The 22,833-nt window shown below is 38.1% G+C and overlaps 1 protein-coding gene across 1 annotated transcript in view; it reads right to left on the reverse strand.

Moving 5' to 3' along the window:
• Positions 1-22,833, reverse strand: part of AsnRS (asparagine--tRNA ligase) — a 384,567-nt gene that overhangs the window by 253,031 nt on the left and 108,703 nt on the right. Inside the window, exon 7 of the mRNA XM_090368498.1 lies at positions 20,893-20,979. Within this exon, the coding sequence (XP_090224624.1) occupies positions 20,893-20,979 (87 nt within the window). The remainder of the gene's footprint in view (positions 1-20,892; positions 20,980-22,833) is intronic.

The following is a 22,833-nucleotide window of genomic DNA, read 5'->3' on the forward strand; positions in this document are numbered from 1 at the left end:
AAATCGGAGACCAAGCCTGAAGAAACAATGCCAATAAATGGTAGCGCCCTCTGTAATCTAGGTGAATGAGTTGGCAATTTAAGTGTATTAATTTTATGTGATAAGCGGTGATGCACAAGCAGAACGGTAGATGGATCTCTGGAGGAAAGAGCATATGGCAAACAGCCAATAGGAATATAAAGAAATATAAAGCGATATAAAGAAATAAAAGGTAGTATAAATAAAAGGTAATACAAAGGGTACTAGGAAAGTTTTGCAATATGACGCAACAATGAATCACAGGAAGCTGCTTGTTGCTGCATGTTGAGACATGTTCATACGTGCATAGTAGCCGCCGCGCCAAGTCGATGGGCTCAGTTATTCATTAGTAGTGAGAGTGTAAAGTGCTTGCGATGGCATCGTGGTCACGAAATGAGATAAGGACAGTTTTGCGGTATAATTTCGTGCGTGGTTTAACCATAGACCAGTGCTTAGAAGAAATGACTCTTGCACTAGATGATGATTGTCCACATCGTACAACGATATTCAGGTGGTATAGAGAATTCCAAAGGGGAAATTTCACTCTGGAGGATTCTGAGAGGCCGGGAAGGCCACGAACGTCAGTTACGGAGGAAAACATAACACCAGCAATTCGTTCGATTCTGCAAGATCATTTGGACGTGAAGAAACTTTGTTCTCTCTGGGTGCCGCATCAACTGACTGAAGAGCAGATGACACGACGTGTGACTTGGTGCCGGGAGATGTTAAAAAAGTTTGATAAGGGACAATCTCGGTATGTGAACAACATCGTGACAGGTGACGAGACTTGGCTGTACTATTACGATCTGCCGACCAAGGCTCAAAACGAAGTTTGGGTCTTTGATGATGACGACACACCCGTAATTGTCAGAAAATCCCGATCTGTAAAGAAGAAAATGATAGCTGTATTTTTCAAATTGAGTGGAATTGTAGAACGTGTCGTTTTGGACATGCAGAAGACAGTCACAGCTAAGTGGTATACTGAACAATGCCTGCCTAAAGTCATTGGATCTATGAAGAACCTGCGGCCAAAGTCAAGAATGGACACCTGGTACCTCCATCACGATAATGCTGCAGCTCACCGCGCCACAGCCTGCACCGAATATTTGACCACGACAGGACTGAAACTTCTCGAGCACCCTCCCTACGGTCCAGACCTTGCTCCCTGTGACTTTGCACTGTTCCCGCATGTGAAAATGAAGCTAAAAGGGAGGCGGTTTTCCAGTGATGAGGACCTTCTACGGGCTTGGGACAACGAGTGTACTTTACTCCCTAGTGAAACTTGGCAGAACTGGTTTAAAGATTGGTTTCGGAGGATGGAGAGGTGTATTGAATGTAGAGGAAATTACTTTGAAAAAATTAAATAAACAAAGCTGTATTGCAAAACTTTCCTAGTACCCTTTGTATAAAGGAATAAAAGGTAATATAAGGAAATAAAGAAATTTATTCCTGCCCATGGAGCAAATATAGGTATGACTTTTTTAATAAGTGTAAGCTATATGTAGTATGCCCCATGGGTAGTGCCTACTATGTACATATGTACAAGCCCCGCGAAGGTGCACAAGCCAAAGCTATCAAACACTCGGTGTAGGTCTATATGTTGCTAGAACTTGGTCTGCAATAATAAATGGATTGAGGTTATTATTATGTTTTTTTTTTATGGCTATCAAATATAGCTGTATGTAGGTTGCGTGATATAAAGTGGTGTGGGAATCCATTGTTGATTAATTTAGATTTGAAGTCGATGAGTGTGTCTATTATGCAAACTTCATTATTGCATATTTTAATCCTTCTGATACTTTGGGCCACTATGATGTTACTATGAATGCGTTTGGAGATATTTGAGTACCAGTTGGTTAAATCTATAGATTTGAAAAGAAAGTCGTTACTTTTGTCGTATAGTTTAATTTGTAGTGTGTTGTCTACTATGTGTAGGTCTAGGTCTAAGTAGGATGCTTTTTTGGTGCTCTGTGTGTTGGTGCATTCCAGTACCAATTCGGGAGGGTAAATAGTGCTGGCTTCGGTGATGAAGTCAGGTCTATTGATAACAATCAGATCGTCTATATATCTGTAAAGTTTTAAATCAATGCTAAAATTGCATTCAAAATAGTGAAGGTATAGGTTGCCTATGAGGCTGGAGCTGCAGGCGCCCATAGCTATACCTATGTGTTGTCTGTATATGCTATTTCCGTCGAATGTGTAGTTATTGAGAATGCATGCGTTAATGAGGTCGTCCCAGTATTGTTGTTTGTATGGTATAATATTTTTATATTGTGTGTAGTAGTCGTTTAGTACAGTTAATAAACTAGTGTGGGAGATACTGGTGAATAGATTCTTGAAATCGTATGTGTTTATGTGTTCTATAGTATATTTATTCGTATTTAAATAGCTTAGTATGGAGCTATTGTTGAGAATAATTTTAGAGTTAGTTATATGTCCGAATATGCTATTGAGTATATGTAGCAGTTTTTGGGGTGGGATTTTTGTGTAACTGTCTTTACATGAGGTGATAAATCTGAAACTAATTGGTGATTTGTGGAATTTTGGTATGGTATAGATAGGGGAATTTGGTGTTAGTATTAGTTAAAGGCGCCTCCATAGCCAGGTGGGAAGGAGCAGCAGTGTGTAGCACACGCTTCTTGATTAGACCGGGGTTCGAGCCCATCACCACCAAATACGGAGGATGCGGAAAGGTCAGGGAATGACCACCGTATATCCCCGGAGAAATATGGCCTTAGTTGCTAATGCTCTTAAAAAAAAACAAAAAAAAACCCAAACCAAACCAAGTATTAGTTAGTTTTAGCTTTTTGTGTATGGCCAATATTTTCTTTGTGATAGTATATTACGGTTATAGGTGATTGGTTTGTAGGTGGGGCTATTGTTTAGTTTGTTTAGTAGTGTAGCCGTGTAGAATTTTTTGCATATGATACTGTAGTTATTGGAGGCTTTGTCTATTGTGGTTATGATGAACCTTTTTTGTAGTTTGGTTAGATGTTGCTTAATAGTGGTTAGATCGAAACATTTGTTTTTCGACAACTATATAACACTATTTTCTTTCATACCTCATGAACTATTAGAGCAATTCAAGGGGGATTGAGGTACTATTGCTATTCAATATCCTACTTCCGTTCTCCTTCCTTTAGCCCGAGCTGCCTATTCAACAAAGATATACAACTACAATGAATCGAACTCTTACTCTAGTATTTCATTTGTAACTTTTATGCTACTATGCTATCTGTAGGGCTAACAGTCATCTCGCCAGCAAACTACTTATCAAATACGTGCTGGTTACCAGCATTTGGCTCACATCTTATTGCTTCTAAATTCCTTGACTATCAAAAACGGCGTATTACCAGCATTCAGCTTATTATTATTATTACTACCTTTTTACCATCCTACTTATATTCTTACCTAGATTTGCTGGCAGTTGACTACAGAAACAGATAGCTACGTTAATTATGGGCTGATACATTGAGAGGGATAGCCCTAGACAAAGTCCCTTTTAATGTATCTACATACCCATAATTGACCCCTGTTGTATAATTTACCTCATTGCTTTATAATTTTGCCTCAGTACTGTTATGCAATTTTGCCTCATTATTTTATTTACTTAGCTCTATCTTATAGTTTGCTCTATCATATATTACTTCCATTACTGCTTTCATCTTTTTTGCTCTATGTTTTATCTTTACCTTTTAATCAGATATTGTATTATATACTATATATTGTATCTCTAGGTTTTGGCATAGTGCCGAAACCTATATGAGATTGCTTCTACAGGGATGGGATACACTGAAATAGAAAGGGTGCAAGAATTTTTGCTGATGCTGTCGAGGCAGAGTTAGGTGGGTCGGAAAACTGCTAGTTGGGGGGGGATACAAGGACTAATAGATTAACAGTAGCCACTGGCAGAGGTGGAAGTGATTCTTGCACTGCTTCTATTGAAATGAGCAGAAGCCTGAAAAACAAGATGCAGGATATTTCAGAGACTGCTGGGAGTCATTGTGGTACAAGTAAACACATGGGTTGTGTTAGGGTAGCCAAGAATAGAAACAGGTGCATGTATACCTGCGTGTACACCAATGCTAGGAGTTTGGTAAATAAATTTGATGAATTTGAGGTACTGCTCAAAACATCAAAGGCAGATATTGTTGGGATATCAGAGACGTGGTGTCACACAGTTATAAGTAATGCGGAACTGGAATTTGGGGAATACAATGTGTATAGAAAGGATAGACAGGACAGGACAGGAGGGGAGGAGGGGTTATGCTATTAGTTAAGAAACACAAAGTCCAAGGAAGTGAAGCCAGTCAACATCGATGGGCAGGGCAGTGTCGAATCAGTTTGGTGTGACATAAGCATAGGGAAATCAAAATTGAGAGTAGGAGTGTGCTATAGGCCTAATGACTCTGATGAGTATAATAAGATATTGTACAGGGAAATAGAGTGGGCCAGTAAATCAGAGAGTCTTATAATGGGGGATTTTAATTCCCAGATATTGACTGGAATTTGTGGGTTGGTCACTCGCACACTAGCAAGGCTTTTGTGGATTTATTGGATGATTGTTTTCTACATCAGCATGTTCGTGAGGCAACAAGAGGGAGCAATACTCTTGATCTGATTATCAGTAGTGATTCTTCATGCATTAAGAATCTGCAGATAAATGAACCACTAGGTGGCAGTGATCACAGTGTGTTGAAGTGGGATTTACTCAAGGAGGTAACTACCATCAGAGGTAAAGGGAAGGGTTTTTGTTTTCGTAAAGGCGACTATGATGGTCTGAGACAGTATTTAAATTCTATACAGTGGGACCAACTGATTATGTTACCAACAGCAAACTCAAAATGGGAAGCATTCAAGGAACTAATCTTGGAGGCTACCAGGCTTTACATACCAACTAAGAAATATTGTTCAAGGTTTAGGCCTAAATGGTTGTCAGATGAACTAATGAGACATGTGGCAGAGAAGAAAAATGCATGGGATACATACAAATTAATTATATAATATCGGTGTAAATACACCATAGTTAACCCATAGATTTGAGCTACGATTGTAGCGTAGAAGGCATCTCATAATGTGGTTGCCTTCACAACAAGATAGCTACTTATGAGATACAATTAAAACGATGCCTTCTACGCTACAATCGTAGCTCAAATCTATGGGTTAACTATGGTGTATTTACACCGATATTATATAGTTAATTATCAAAACCCATAAGGATTATGCCTAGTGCATTTAATTTTCCAAATACATTACCACCACACCCTTCTGGCATCTCTCATAATGTGGATATAACTTCGCAACTGAGATGGCTTGTTGTATTACCTACCCGCCCACTGATGATGAAGCCAAAAAGCTTCGAAACGATCGTCTGGGTGGTGGTACGCTGAAAATAAATAACAGTAGCCTTCTCTACTAGAGAAGCATTATTTATTTGAAGTAATTCAATAGTAGCTATCTTGTTGTGAAGGCAACCACATTATGAGATACAATTAAAACGATGCCTTCTACGCTACAATCGTAGCTCAAATCTATGGGTTAACTATGGTGTATTTACACCGATATTATATAGTTAATTATCAAAACCCATAAGGATTATGCCTAGTGCATTTAATTTTCCAAATACAAATTAATGGGTGACATGGAAGCCTATGATAGATATAAGTTGGTCTGTAACCAAGTCACAAAGGAGATTAGGCAGGCAAAGGCAGACTACGAAAAATCCTTGGCAAAGGATGCAAAGAAAAACAGAAAAGAGTTCTTTACCTATTTAAACTCAAGAAGGAAAGGGATGAATCAGATTGGTCCACTGGATATTGATGGTTCAACAGTTGAGGATCCTGCTCAGGTGGCTAACAATCTAAACGAGTATTTTGCATCTACATTCATGCATGAGGAGTTATTCAGGAAGGAGAATGATGTAGGTAAAGTAAACATTGGCAGTGAGCTGGATGATTTTGTAATAACTGAGAGGAAAGTGGAGGAGAGATTGTTGATGATAAACATAAAAAAAGGCACCTGGGGTAGTAGTGGCACATGATGCAAGAAAGAAAGTGTAGGAGCTTATGCAGCATCAGCCAAAAAAAAAAAAAAAAAAAAAACACCATTCCCTCCAAATGCCTGTCCTGTTCCTCCTTAAATTTATTTAACCTATCAACTTCCACAACGACAGATGGAAGTTTGTTCCAGCAATTAACCACCCGCTGGCTAAAGGCAAATTTCCACACATCTATTCTACATCTGTCCTTTCTTAATTTGAACTTATGTCCCCGTAGGTTGGTAATCTGAACAAGTGGAAGGATCCCATCAGAATTCAGTGTGCTCAACCCATTCAAGGCCTTATAGACCTCAATCAGATCACCGTGCAGGTGCCTAGTCTCCAGCCACTGCAATTTGCAGAACTTAAGCCTCTCTTGGTAAGAGAATCCCTTCATTCCCCTCACCAATCGTGTTGCTCTTCTCTGTACACGCTCAAGCAAATCTACATTCTTCCTAAAATGAGGCCTCCAGACCTGTATGCAGTACTCAAGGCGTGGCCTGACCATTGCCTTATACAGATGGACAATCACCTCCTTTTCCCTGCTAGCAAAATTCCTATATATCTTTGACAAAACCCCATGACCCGCCCTAGCAGCCTGTCTGCACTGCACAGAAAACTTCATATCTGACTGCACAATTACTCCCAGGTCTTTTTCATTTTCTACCACCTTAAGTGTAGTACCACACAGTGGGTACGTTTCTCTGGGGGTTACTTCTACTCATATGCAGTACTTTGCATTTGTCAAGGTTGAACTTCAGTTGCCACTTCTTAGCCCATCTGCCCAAATTATCTAGATCCTGTTGCAGTAGCACACTGCCATTACTGTCATTAACAACCCTGCCAACCTTTGTGTCATCTGCATACTTCGACATTAAGCCTGATATACCTTCATCAATATCATTGATAAATACACAAAACAACAGTGGACCCAACACCGAACCCTGTGGGACTCCACTAATAACATTAGTCCACGAAGAGCAGCACCCATTGATTACCACCCTCTGTCTTCTCCCACTTAACCATCCTTTTATCCATTGTAGCAACTTACCCTTAATACCATTCTGCTCCAATTTGTACAGTAGTTTTTCATGCGCAACAGTGTCAAAAGCTTTCCTGAAATCCAAGTATATGATATCAAAATTATTTTTTGCATCCAGTTCCTTTGTGACCACATCATAATAACCAATCAAATTTGTCAGACAAGACTTTCCCTTAACAAACCCATGCTGTGTTTGAATTATTGCTGCAGTCTTGTCTAGATGATCCTGCAATGCATCTTTAACCAGCGACTCCATTATTTTACCCGGAACAGAAGTTAAACTAACTGGTCTGTAATTACTCGTGTCACCCTTCGATCCACCTTTGTGAATTGGGGACACATTTGCACATCTCCAGTCCGTGGGAACCTCCCCTGAGTCCAAAGTTGCTTTCATAATTATGGCTAAGGGTTTGCTTAGTTGCTTTGCCGCCTCCTTTAAAATAACTGGATAGATCCCATCCACCCCAGGTGCCTTTCTTGTGTTTAACTTCAACAATTTCTCCTCCACTTTGCTCTCAGTTATTACAAAATCATTAAGCACACTGCTACAATTTGATAATCTTCTTCCATTTTCAAATTGCAATAATTCCTCACGTGTGAATGTACATGCAAAATACTCATTCAGTTTGTTTGCTATCTGAGCAGGATCATCAACAGTCAAACCATCGATGTCAAGTGGACCAATCATATTCATCCCCTTCCTTTTAGAGTTTATATAAGTAAAGAAATCCTTGCTGTTTTTCTTAGCATCTTTTGCCAAAGATTTCTCGTAATCCGCCTTCGCCTGCCGAACCTCCTTTGTGACCTGGATGGGATCTATCCAGTTATATTAAAGGAGGCAGCAAAGGAAGTAAGCAAACCCCTAGCCATAATTATGAGAGCTTCTTTGGACTCAGGGGAGGTACCCATAGACTGGAGATGTGCAAATGTAACCCCAATTCACAAAGGAGGATCAAAGGCTGACACAAGTAATTATAGACCTGTTAGTTTAACTTCTGTTCCAGGTAAATTAATGGAGGCACTGGTTAAAGAAGCACTGCAGGATCATCTAGACAAGAATTCAGTTATAGCTCACCCACAGCATGGTTTTGTTAAGGGCAGGTCTTGCCTGACCAATTTGATTGGATACTATGATGTAATCACAAAAGAACTAGATGCAGGGAATAACTTTGATATTATATAATTTGGATCTTAGAAAGGCTTTTGATACTGTTGCACATGGAAGACTGCTGCACAAATTGGAGCAGTGTGGCATTGGAGGCAAATTGCTGCTATGGATAAGGGGATGGTTGAGTGGCAGAAGACAGAGAGTGGTAATCAATGGACACTGCTCAACGTGGACTAATGTTATTAGTGGAGTTCCTCAGGGTTCAGTGTTGGGTCCGTTGTTGTTTTCGGTGTTTATGAATGATATTGATGATGGGATATCAAGTTTAATGTCCAAGTTTGCAGATGATACAAAGGTTGGCAGGGTTGTTAAAGACACCACTGACGCTATGCTGCTGCAACAGGATCTGGAAAGGTTGAACAGATGGGCTGAGAGGTTTAACATTGACAAATGTAAAGTACTACATATGGGAAACAGTAACCCTAGAGCAACGTATCAACTCTGCGGTACTACACTGACAGTGGTGGAGAATGAAAAGGACCTGGGGGTAATTGTGCAGGCGAGCTGCAAGAGTAGCTCATGGTGTCTTGTCAATGATATACAGGAATTTTTCTAGCAGGGATAAGGAGGTGATTATTCCCTTGTATAAGGCAATGGTTAGGCCACATCTTGAGTACTGTATACAGGTCTGGAGGCCTCATTTCAAGAAGGATGTAGAGCTGCTGGAATGGGTACAGAGAAGGGCAACAAGATTAGTGAATGGAACAAAGGGTTGCTCTTACGAAGAAAGGCTTAAGTTTTGCAAATTACAGAGTCTGGAGACTAGGCACCGGCGAGGTGATCTGATAGAGGTGTATAAGGCTTTGAATGGTTTGAGCATGCTCAATGCCAATGGGATTCTTCATCTTGCTCAGAATAATCAGCTCAGAGGGCATAAATTCAAATTGAGGAAGGATGGATGTCGGATAGATGTGCGGAAATTTGCCTTTGGCCAGCAGGTGGTTGGTTGGTGGAACCGACTTCCATCACTTGTTGTTGAAGTTGATAGCCTAAACAAATGTTTAGGCTATCAACTTTTTTTTTTTTTTTTTGGCTGATGCTGAATAAGCTTGCTTTCTTGCATCATATGCCTCTACTAATGCTAATGCTAGTTTGCTCTATCATATATTACTTCCATTACTGCTTTCATCTTTTTTGCTCTATGTTTTATCTTTACCTTTTAATTAGATATTGTATCATATACTATATATTGTATCTCTAGGTTTCGGCATAGTGCCAGCGTTGGCCTATGCACGTTACTCAGGTGTTTGACGCACAAGGCGTCCACACATTGCACCGTATCTCACCCAAGAACTGCTACTGCTTTACCAAACTGATTTTTTTTCCATCATATCTAGTACTTATCAATATAGACCGATGTAATGCATAATCTTATGCTTAGTTGGCATTAATCGGTACTGATCTCAATAAACGATCTATAACAACAAAATTCATACACAATCCTTCACCTAATATATATATAGGAATTATGTCTGAAGACAATTAGAATTAACTTTTGCTAATTTTCTCCAATTTTCTCTAAATGTCTCTAATCTTCTTTAAATTTTTCTATACAATATCGATGTAGATACCTAAATTTGAACTATATATGTAGTTAAAGGCCTCACGAGAAATGAAAATATAGGGGGATAGGAGAGCATAAAGAATACCGAAGATGACAAAAAGATAGAATTCGGGGTTGGTATTGCCGTTCCTATAGTAGGACCCTGAACATAGCTCTGGGAGCATCCTTTTAAGTATGGTATTTAGAGAGTGGAATACATGTAATTGATTTATATAGTTATTCAACTACAGAGAGTATCAGCACCAAAGTGATCTGCTAAACAGCATAGAGGTAATTCTTCCATTTTTAAATTAATTTACTTATAATGCAGAACATATTGAGCCTTTGCTACTATGTTATCTATTAAGTAAAACTATTAGTGTATATGAGGGTGATACAAATGTTCCTACTATCCTCCTTCTATCGCTATTTTCGTCTTTATTTACTTAACTACTCCTTTTCCCCTTCCCTATCCTCAATTTAATACCTTGTGCATTTTAATACCCTATACCATGTGCTTGTTCCAAATTATTTAATTCTAATTTCCACAAAATTACTACATTTAAATCCTACACAAAACTCTACATATTTTTATTAAAAACACCTTTTCCCATTCTGAAAACACTTAACTACATTTTATTCTAACCCGATCCTTATTTTCACCTTAGTAATTGACACTGCATTGGGACTACCTTGGCCATACTGTATATGAATGTGCTTAATTTCATTTTTTTTTTTTTTTTTTTTTGCTTTTTGGTCTTTCGCCTTTCTTCTACTACTATGGACAACAGTTCCTGATACATGGCCAGGTGTAGTCCCCTGATGAAATACCTGACCATGTATCAACATTTACTTTGGCTGAAATCAGATTCTGCATATTTGCCTTACCTGTATTTGACTTTTATCTAAATATGTCTCCCCATATCTAATGACAGCTCTACCATTTTTTATTTTATTTGTATTGTATTTTACCTTATTATTAATAATTTTACTTTACAGTTCACTCACCTCCTATTGGCTTTGTAATTCAGCCCATAATTTTCTTAATTCATCTTAATTTTTAGGATATTAACTTTCTTTCACCTTTTACATACTTTTTTTTTTTTACAATCCTTACCCTTCTCATCACTGATAATCTACTATTCTTACCCTTCTAGTCACTGGCACCTTGTGTAATTTTCACCTCCATCTATGCATACTTTATCTAATATATCTATTCATACATATATACGTATGTATGAACAGATATATTAGATAAAGTATGCATTGATGGAGGTAAAAATTTTATATATATAAAATTAATCAAATTAATCCAAAAATTAAATAGAGAAATAAATTATATATTAAAATTATATATTAAAATAAATAAGAAAAACAATAAGAAAAGCTAACATCAGTGGCATCAGAAAAGCACATTCCACTACATGTTGTGGATTGTGCTGCACAATCCACTACACGTATAATAAGCTAAATTAAAGTAGGATATTGCCAGTAACATTGCAAACCAGTAGAGTGAAAATGACTGAACCAAATAAAATAACAATAACAGAAAAATATGGGGGGGGGGGTGTTAAAGAAGAAAAGGGTAGTGTTGAAGCAACGTTAGTAAAATAATTTAGAAATTAAGCCAATTAAGAGAAATTTAGCGGCACCCCCCTCAATGGCACCCGTTTCCGAATTATGTGAAATCTCACTAAGGTGGAAACGTAAACTAACAACATTACATGACCAAATAAACTGAAAATTAATAAAATAAAAAAAAAATAGACTGACCATTATGCCATCTCGACAGAAGACCACGAGGCCAATAATAGTCAGGGAATCACTGCATTTCGAACGCTAATATATTTTCAGTTCAACTATTGTTTTGTCATGCGAATACTAGGCTTTCTGTTTTATTATTTTTTGCTGCACAAGAACCACCGCTATGCAAATCTATTACATCGCCGGTTTGATCTTAGTATCATTCCGTCATTGCATGGATTTGTTTAGCATTCGAAATGCAGTGATTCCTGACTATTATTGGCCTCGTGGTCCTCTGTCTTCTGTCCTCTATACTTGTATTGATGAATGGACAGAACGTTTGAGGTCTTGTGTAAAAAAACAAGGGGGGGAGCATTTTCAATGAGTGTTGTGTTGCTTCATTTGTTTGGTGTTCAAGAATAAACTCAGAGTTTTGAGTTCCTGTGTCTTTTTATTTTATGGCTGCATGCAGTAACATGACAGTACTGTGTGTGTGTGTGTGTGTTAAATGTAATTTTAAGTTGGCACTGTGTAATTTTCAACTCCAGCTATGCAAACTTAATCCGATTTATCTATTCTTACATTTTTTTTTTTTTTTATATGATAACCCCAAACACAAGAGGTATTAGAACGTATAGTAGTACTGTGCTTGGGTTGGAGGTTCCGAAGATAAAAGAAGATATTTGTTGACATTAGACTTGAACTTCTGTAGACTAATTTTCAGGAAATACATATGAAGGGAGGTTGTTCCAGAAAACGGCAGTTGAATGAATAAACAAGGAAGATAAAAAGTTGGTTCTGTGAGTTTGAAGTTGAACAATAAAGGGATGTTGGCTGGCGGAGGAATGTTTTCGGATTGTTTTGAAAGAGAGAGCGGGAATTATAGAAGCCAATTCGGAAGAACAGCACCCATGGAAGTATATGTAGAAAAGGCATGTACCAGAAACAGTACGTCTATGAGACAGTGAGTGGAGAAACTCTGTAAGAGATGAGTCATTAATTAACCTAACTGCCATCTTCTGACTGGAATCTCGAAGCCTGAGAGAGAGGTTTTGGGGGCACCGCCCCAGATGTGGGAACAATATTCCATGGTAGGGCGGATTTGCAATTTGTACAGAGTGAACAGCTGTTTGGAAGAAAAGTAAAGTCAAGAGCGAAAAAGAAACCCAAGTTTTTAGATGTAGAGGAAGCAATATTTGTAATGTGCTTGTGCCAAGAGAGAGCGATTAGAAGTCAGGGTAATCTCCAAACAAGATATATCAACTTGCCTAGAAATTGCAGTGTCACCAAAGATAAGAATAGGAGCAGAAGAATCCTTTTTGCGATATACAAGACAAGACCAAGTTTTAGAAGGATTGAAATCAAATAAGTTGTCTTTGCCCCCACTGGAGAATTAGCTGGAGATCAGCATTTAAGGAATTGGTAGCGGATATTCGAGAAGTTGACGCTGATTGAGCAGCGCAAGGTTTCTCAAAATGGAAAGTGGAATGCAACGTGCTATCATCCGCAAAACTATGGATAGGATTTCCAGTCAATGGAAGAAGGTCATTAATATACAAGAGAAAAAGAGTAGGGGAAAGAACTGAATCTTGGGGGACACCAGCATTAGTGAAGAAGTTAGAAGACAGAGAGCCATCTACCATCACCCTCAGTGAGCAATCAGAGAGAAAACTGGATAACCAATTGCAAAAAACAGTTGGCAAACCAGAAGATGGAAGCTTGTTTAGAAGACCTTTGTGCCAAAGGCAATCGAAAGCATTTGAGATGTCAAGAGCAACTGTTTGTATTTCACCAAACCTTTCCATTGAATTTGTTCATAAATGGGTAACATAAGCGAGAATATCATCGGTAGATCAAAACTGACGGAATCCATAACGGAGATAATTGATCAGACAGGTTTCGAAGTAGATTAAGAGTTGGCAGTTAATTGATTTCTCCATTACTTTAGAAAGAATAGAAGTAATTGCAATGGGGCAATAATTGGATGGGAGGTATTTTTCACCCTTTTTAGGAACTGGCTGGATATGAGAAAATTTCCAAGCAGAAGGAAAAACACCTTTGAAATAAGAAAGTGAAAAAAGGTGGCAAAGAACACATGTAAATTCAGGAGCACAGGTTTTGAGAACAAGTGGAGAAATACCATCAGGTCCTGGAGCTTTCTTAGCATCAAGATTTCACAGATGGGCAAACACTGAGACCAATAGCTTTGGCAAGAGACCAGAATGCTCGGCTACCATTAGGGCAAGAAGCAAGTTTTCTACTCTTCGCCTGTTCAAAATCTAGTTTGGACTGATTAATAACTGTTTTACAATTGTTGCGAGCTTTGGTGTAGGAGAAAATAAAACCTAAAATAAAAATAAAAATTTGTGCAGAAAATAAAACCGAACAATTAGAAACAAGCCAAATACGATATGTAACGTTCTTAATCTTGAACAGCCTTAGCACATTTATTGGAAAACCAAGGTTTAGATAAAGGACGACGTTAAAGGATTCCATTCCTGCAAGAATAATTTCACGATCTGAGTAAACGGTGACATCAGAAGTTTTGAAACAGTAATCCGACCGAGGAAAAGAAGACAAGAAATCTCACAGGTCATCATATTTTGCATTCTTGTAATGCCAATCAATACGAGGTTGGGAAAAGCCATGAGATAAAGGCTCCATTGGAGATGAGACAATCACTAAGTTGTGATCTGAGGTGCCTAAAGGACCTCTCGATCTGTGCAAGGTCATTAGTAATTGCAAAAGCCTGAGCATCTCGACCAGCTGGATCGGTTTGACTAGAAAATGGAAGCCAGCTGGAGTTGTGAACATTAAAATCACCAAGGAAAATTACCTCACTGTTAGGAAAGTTATACTGGAGAAAGTCAAGTTGCAAAGAGAGGAAATCAAAGCACTCTAAGTGATTAGTGGAGTTGGGAGAACGGTAGAGACAACAGATGAATTTGACACAATGAGGTAGAGAGATTTTAAGCCAGAGAAGATCGAAAAGAGGAGATTCCAAATTACCAAGTCTCTGACAGAGAATGTCGGGATGGACATATGCTCAAGTACCACCTTTGAGGTGAAAGGAAGCATACAGAAAATAATTTGGGCAACTGAGAGAGCAGTAGTTGAATCAACCAAGAACTGAGATTCTGTTAGAAAAAGTACATGGGGATTGGCAAGTGGAAATGGACATCGTTGAGATTAAAATTGAGACCACATATATTTGTGAAATGAACTAGGAAGTGTTTGGGAGGTTTAGATCATTTTTGCAGATAAGCTACTTTATTAGTTTGACAATTCATGGTGTATGAAGTAATGAAATTTTGGATATGGCATACACATGGTAAGAATATACTCATATCCTTGACATAGCCTGGCCTCGACAATGCCTCCCCCTGCATACACACTAGTTGGACTCCATCCAGTCACTATCTGGCAGAGTAAAGGTAGCAAGATTATACACTAGCTGATCCGGAAGTCTCCTACAGAGTTACCAATAGGATCAGTCTGGTGTACTAACTAGCGACTTCCCTGCGAACACCGTTTTAGAGCTGATATATGTATAATCTATTATGCACAGAATCCTGCACAGGCCTCTTTACCTATGTGTACGCAAGCACGCATGCACCCACACACGCACGCACACACACACACACACTATAAATAAAAATAATAGGATATAGTGACAAAACTGAACTTTTAAAAAAGAACCAAAAAATATTAATTTATTAAACTGGATTATGAATCTAACTATTAGTTGTAGCAGAAATACCCAGCAACCATAATGAAATACAGCAGGCCCCCGTTATAACGCAGTTCACTTTACGCTGATTCGCTATAACGCTGTTCTTATATTATAACCCGTATCTGACTATAACGCTGTCACAGATCACTATAACGCTCTTTTACAGATTACATTTTTGACATATTTAACGAAATCGTTTCATTTGATGGAGTCGATAGCTTGAAAATGAATAGCAAAACAGCATTAAAACGTTTCCCACGCCGACTTGAGAAATTTTCCCACGCTCAGTGAAATTTTCTCGCACGCTAATTTAGTTTCAGTACAGTGACTTGTTACGTAGTTCCGAGATCAACATTTTAAAAAATGATCAAGTATATTGCTTGTAATATTTGGGTTATATGCATTTATCCGAAGTCTAGTCCTCACTCAGTAGAGTATTAGACATCGTGCGTAACGGAAAGTTTACTTGAACATTGTATCGTAATTAATTCAACCAACGCAGTTATATTTTCAAAGAGCTAATAATGACTGATAGGAATGAAAAAGCAACAATGTCTGGGCGCAGTACGAAGACTATAAATGTAAGAAAAAGACTGAATTTGAAAATCAAATTAGACGTTTTGAAGCGAATCGATTCCGGTCAACGACAAACGGATGTGTGCCATAATTTAGGGCTTGCAACTTTAACTGTAAGAACAATTATAAAAAAATAAAGAATTAATTTTTGCAGCGGGAAAGATAGCTGTTCCACTGCAAGCAACTAGGACTAGGCCGGCTATTAGGATTGAAATGGAAAGACTTTAATTTTATTGAAGATAATATTCCAATGCAGAATTCAGTTAAGTTAAATATTAAAAAAAGAGAGAGAGAGAGAAAGAGATTAGCCAATATGATGATCTGCAGAAAACTCGCCTAAAAAAAAAAAAAAAAAAAATGTGGAACCATTTAAAACTAGTAAGGGCTGGTTGAATAGATTTAAAATCCAGGGAGAAGCCGCAAGTGCAGATCAAGGAGCCGAAACTTTCAAAAAAGAACTTGTTGAAATTGTTGAAGAGGGGTATTATGTGTTATACTTCTCAACTAGTTTTTAACATAGCTGAAGCAGGACTTTTGTGGAAACGAATGCCTAAAAGAAGTTTCATATTGAAAGAAGAAAAAAACATGCCAGGTTTCAAAGCGGCGAAGGATCGGTTGACTTTATTGTTGGTTGTAACGCTGCGGGGGATTTAAAATTAATACCCCTTTTAGTTTATTTGGAAGAGGGCCAAAGTTCAACTCAAAATCCACACATTTGTCATGATTAAATTCATCAATTAAATTAAATTCATTATTTTAATTGGAATTTTAAATTTACTTTTGATACGCAAGTAGTTACCACATAATTATACGTATGCAATGCAGAATATTTTATATGTGCAAATATTTGAATATTAAATATTTTGACCGACATTTGTGCATCTTTTCATTACTGTTTATTATTCATTAGGAAATATCCTATGGCACCGACCGCAGCTCATAAATACATATGTTACCTTATGGGAAAGCGGCGCTCGCTTAGCGCGGATTCACTTAGGGCTCTGTTTTTCCGGAACGAATGATCAGCGTTAAGCGGGGGTCACCTGTATAGACAAATGTATATGATTAGTGTATTGCATAGGGGTGCTGACCTGTCAAGCATAATTACAATTGAATAAATTGAGAATGCCTGCAAAGTAAAAGCAGGTATCCTGAAATTAAATAAAATCAGATTACCTGAAATTAAATGAAATTAAGATTAACCTAAAAGTAACGTAAAAATAATAAAATAGTGCTTAATGCTGTAGGTCCTAAGATTTTAACTGTCTTCATGGGGTTGGCAGCCAAAACCGAAGGAACCACAGCAATCAGCAAGGTCTCTGTTATGATGTTTACGTATGAAACGTATACATCATAGCCAACCGACAGAGAGCAAAGGAAGGAATGAAAAGAAGAATATAATTCAAAAATAAATTAATAAGAGTAAAATGCAGAATTATGCTAAAAGATACCAATTAGATCCTGTAAAGGAAAATTGAATGAGAGTTTGAATTAAAAGTTTAAATGGAGGAAAATTGCCCAGTTTGAAATTTAAATAAGGTAATATAATGAGTAATCTTAAGACGAAAGAACAGTCAGGTTATGAAAAATGACTGTAGGATCAGACAGGAGTCGGTGAAATTAGCTGAGTGTAGTGAAAGAGCGGGCTGTATCGGAGATTTAATCGGTATCATTTTAGCATAATTCTGCATTTTACTTTAATTTATTTATTTTTGAATTATATTATTTTTATTCCTTCCTTTTTGGTCTCTGTCAGGTTGGCTATGATGTATACGTTTCGTACATATACACCATAACAGAAACCTTGCTTATTGCTGTGGTTCCTTCGGTTTTGGCTGCCGACCCTGTGAAGACGTAGTTAAAATCTTAGGACCTACAGCATTAATTACTATTTTATTATTTTTACGTTAATCTTAATTTCATTTAATTTCAGGTAATCTGATTTTACTTTACAGGCATTCTCAATTTATTCCATTGTAATTACACTTGACAGGTCAGCACCCCTACCCAATACATTAATCATATACATTTGTCTGTCCCCACACACACACACCATTTATTACCGAAATAAAATAGTTCAATAGAGAATAAAAAAAAAAAAAAAAAAAAAAAACACAGAAGCATACCAAAATTCTCACTGCTACAAATCAAATTTCAAACCTCATGTCTATAAATCACATCACTGTTCCATGTGTCAATTTCAATTCAAAAATTATAATCCTATTCTGAAAAAAGAAAAACACAAAATAGGGCAAGCACTCAGTGGCATTGGAGAATTTTTGAAAAATATTCTTCAATGCACCAAGGCAAATGCAGCTAAATTATCATCCTCACTAATTAGGTGAATATGATATTTTAAATGGTATATATGAGTAACCAATGTTTGGAGATATATTTGAAGGTTGCTGAATATTTCACCAGTGGAGGCTACAAAGCAAAGCTGAACTTCAAATACATCAACTTTAGGATCCAAGCATCAGCTCCATTAATCAGACAGTGGGGAGAAGGCCATATAGTTGAATCATAAATTTCACCAGGCCTTACAAAGTGATGCCTGGTGAAATTTATGGTAAGAAAATATTTCTTAAATAATTTTTGGGCTTTTGACTTTTATCGAGTCAGTTGTTTCAACTGAGTCTCCAACTAGCTAAAGTTACTCTTTTACAATTTGTTGAACTTTCAGTCAATGATTCTCTCAAATATGAGCAGCAATGCAACAGATAGCCTTCCATTACAAATGAGAATGAGGTTATCCTGATAACCTTCACCATGCACATAAACATATACAGACTAGAATGAAGTGCACCATATGGACTCTTGGTTGCTCTGCTGGAACGAAGTGCACCATATGGACTCTTGTTTGCTCTGTACACTGGGCTTGTGGTGAGTAATACACTTGGTAGAAAGGCAAGTCTTGCCCCACAATGTGTAGAAAAGACCCGATTTTGAGTCCACTCGATGATGTAAAGAATTTTTATGGGCCTTTTTTCACAATGTGACTGAGTTAGTCGGTCACAGGCAAGGGTAGCATAATTTTTTCCCCTGGAAACTGGTTTTCCGTCCAGCAAACAGAAAATTGACCACAGAACACACTCAATTTACAGACAATATACAGGGTTGTTAAAATTAAAGTATCCCTATGTAGAGGGCTCTGGAGCAAGTTCTAAGGCTCGTACTTAAGAGAAATTTGGTCAACAGGTAAATAAAGAATGCCCTCGCCATTTATTCGGGGGGGGGGGGGAAATTGTTACATAATTTGTCACTATATGGTGCTGTGGCAATACAAATCACTTGAACAGTGCTACAATTGTTAAACATGTGCTCCATTTTGGTCAACAACAGTTTCAAGAACAGCATTTTCTACACCAGAATGTAGCATGTCAACTGGAATAACCAGCACATGTCTAATTCAGATCTGCCAGAGTTTGACATCCTTCCCAATACACCTGGTTCTTCAAAAAACCCTACAACCAGAAGTTGCAAGGGGTGAGCTCTGGTGATCAGGTTGGCAAGATGTCTGGAAACAACGGCTGATGACCTGTTCATCTGTAAAGTATTGCCCTAGCAATCTTTGGACACAACAGTGGATGTGGGGTGGCACACCATCTTGCATGAATCCTGAAGGCACCCACGTTGTTGCAGCTCTGGTATTACGAAATTTGCCAACATTTCATAATATCGGGATCCAGTCAATGTTACCTGTTCAAAAAAAAATATGCCTCAATCATGAATGTGGCCATAAATTCACACCACACTGTCACTTTTGGAGAATGCAACGGGACTTCTTGGATTACTCGAGGGTTTTCTGTTGCCCAAATGCACAGTTGTGCGTATTCACTTGTCCATTTAAGCAGAAGCGGGCTTCATCACTCCAAAGGATGTTCCATGGCCAAGTGATATCCACTGTCATTCACGCCAGAAACTGAAGTGCATATGTGAAATGAATATCTGCATCACCATGCTTTAGTTGCTGTAGCATGTGCATCTTGTAAGGATAGTACGCAACACCTGATGCATTACTAGTCTTACAGTGGAATATGGCATGCCCACTTCACGAGAAACAGCTGGCACACTTGCGCTACCACATGGAGATTGACTTGATAAATCCACAACAGCCATAGCCACATCTTCAACACAAGAAGTCCACTCGTTTTCAACATCTAACTGGTTGAACACCAAGATGTCCTGTCGCTTCAAATTTCGAAATCATTTTGCTTACAGCACAACAGTCATAGGTCCACGCCTTCTGCGCTTCTGATGCCGGAATTCTCTGACAGCCGCAGCTGCATTGTTGCTGTTCTGATAGTACAGCTTCACTAACAGCACCTTTTCCTACAATGTTGTTGGCATTGCTGCTGTAGTGCAGGCAAACATCTACTGTATGATTTTGAAGACCTTTGTTTTTATACAGTACAGTAGAGCTTAGTAGTGGTGCTATGGCAATAACTTACAATTATGCAAATAACGTAAGTTATTTGCATAATCGTAACTAAGATAGTTATGCCGCATACAGTGACAAAATTTGTAACTAATTTTTTTCCCAATAAATGGCGAGTGCATTCTTTTTGTACCTGTTGTCCAAATTTCTCTTCAGTATGAGCCTTAGAACTCACTCCAGAGCCCTCTACATAGGGACACTAATTCTAACCCTATATACAGAGCAATATGGCCTTAGTCACTAATGCTCCAAAAACCCTACTACAAGATCTGCTCCCTATATGCAGTTCTGAGTGAACCTGTATTGCTATGTTGCCTTTTGAATACAACCTTGTATAATAGTGAAATACATTCAAATGTTGCTCTGAATGATATATTATTATGTTCTTCAAATAATATTTTTGTTTTAACTCCCTCTCTCTCTCTCTCTCTCTCTCTCTCTCTCTCTCTCTCTCTCTCTCTCTCTCTCTCTCTCTCTCTCTCTCTCTCTCTCTCTCTCTCTGCAAAACTGAAAATAAATGTCATGACGATGTACTGAAATATGATAATATTTAAAACACAAACAAATAAAAGTGGACAGCGGAAAGTTACATACCATTTTTCCATTTGGAACTTCTTTGATTACCCCATAAACACATACAGAGCATTCTGTAGACAGAATCAATGCCTCATATGTCTGGCACTGTAAAACAACAGTAACAATTAATTCAAATACAACTCTATATCAACAGATTTCCAAAACTACTATACAGAACCATTCAAGTGTTGTCTAAGCTATAAAAAAATAACATATGTCATATATGACCTAAAGTATTTGGAGACAGCTAGCTCACAAACAGCTTTTAATCCAAAAACCCCTTTTTTGGCCTGCATAACAACCTCAGTACTCCTGGGCATATTTTCTACAAACCTCCAATAGCTATCAGCCAGAATTCGGCATAATTCCTCCTACACAGCAGCTGACAGAGATAGTCTGGACAAAGACCATTTTGGCTGCAACCTAATCCAGCACTCAGGTCATCTGACAAGTGTTTTATAAGGTTCATATATGTTCTCTGAGCCAGTCGGTCCAACCTTTTGACCTCAATGTCAACGAACTAGCCCTGTACGATTACATGCAGCTGATACCGATAATGCCTATTTCTGGCAGTGTTAATAAGAAGTTAACTGGGCAAAATATCTAAGTAGATCATGGACTTCATGATTCAAAAACTACGACCAACTGATCAAGACCGGCTAGCTGAAACAGCTCCAACAAACTTCATGATTAAGATGATATACAGTGACAGAAAGCACTCCCTAGGCAATCTTCAAATCCATATATATTGATGACAAAGAAACACTGTGTTGCAAAAGCCACTCCAATCTCCATTATCATCTGCATATAAGCATTAGGGCATCTGCATATAAGCATCAGAGCATCTGCATATAAGCTCAATACAGGGAAAATTAAGTGAATTGTTATTTGGGCTGGTGCCATACCACTGATTACAATTAGCACTATAGTGTATAGTGCTAATTGTAAAGTAGCTCCGGGGATTTTCCCTAACTCTGCATCAGTTGGGGGGGGGGGGGAGTTAATAATCAATAGTTAAAATTGCCAATGTCTCTCACCATGCTCAGACACTTAAAAACTGTTAGGATAGCAGTATTCTGCACCCTGACAGAAACCTGACGACAAAAACGGATTGACCTCGGTACCCCCAGGACTACCCTGCCATGTGTAGGAACCATGTGTAGCTGAAAAATATCAGTAAGCTAGTAAGGAAATCTGTTGCTTACTGATATTTAAGGGGATGAAATGTAGAATGAATAAGAATGAAATACAGAATCAACAGGCTGGGCACTGAGTGAAAGAGTGAATTAGAAATTATGGAAAAAGGGAATAATGTCAGTTTTGGTGAAACAAAGAGTGACGTAGCATGAGGGAAAAAGAGAGAGTGAATCAGTGTTATGGTGAATGAGTGGAAGGGCAAATGTAATTGGCCGAAAGAATACAAAATGAAAAATAACTTATATTACTTTATATATACTAACAAACATTACTAACACAATCAATGGATTCTCCCCTGGCTTGCAAAAAAATTGTTGTTGTAGTAGTAGTAGTGGCATGGGATGCAAGAAAGCAAGTGTATGAGCTTATGCACCATCAGCCAAAAAAAAAAATCACACCATTCCCTCCAAATGCCTGTCCAGTTCCTCCTTAAATTTATTTAACATATCAACTTCCACAATTACAGATGGAAGTTCGTTCCAGCAATTAACCACCCGCTGGCTAAAGGCAAATTTCCGCACATCTATTCTACATCTATCTTTTCTTAATTTGAATTTATGCCCCCTTAGGTTCGTAATCTGAACAAGTGGAAGGATCCCATCAGAATTCAGCGTGCAAAACACATTCAAGGCCTTATACAACTCAATCAGATCACCGCACAGGTGCCTAGTCTCCAGCCACTGCAATTTGCAGAACTTAAGCCTCTCTTGGTAAGAGGATCCCTTCATTCCCCTCACCAATCTTGTTGCCCTTCTCTGTACA

The sequence above is a fragment of the Mastigoproctus giganteus genome, chromosome 2 (genome assembly GCF_048544385.1).
Source record: "Mastigoproctus giganteus isolate SK-2022 chromosome 2, ASM4854438v1, whole genome shotgun sequence".
Taxonomy (NCBI): domain Eukaryota; kingdom Metazoa; phylum Arthropoda; class Arachnida; order Uropygi; family Thelyphonidae; genus Mastigoproctus; species Mastigoproctus giganteus.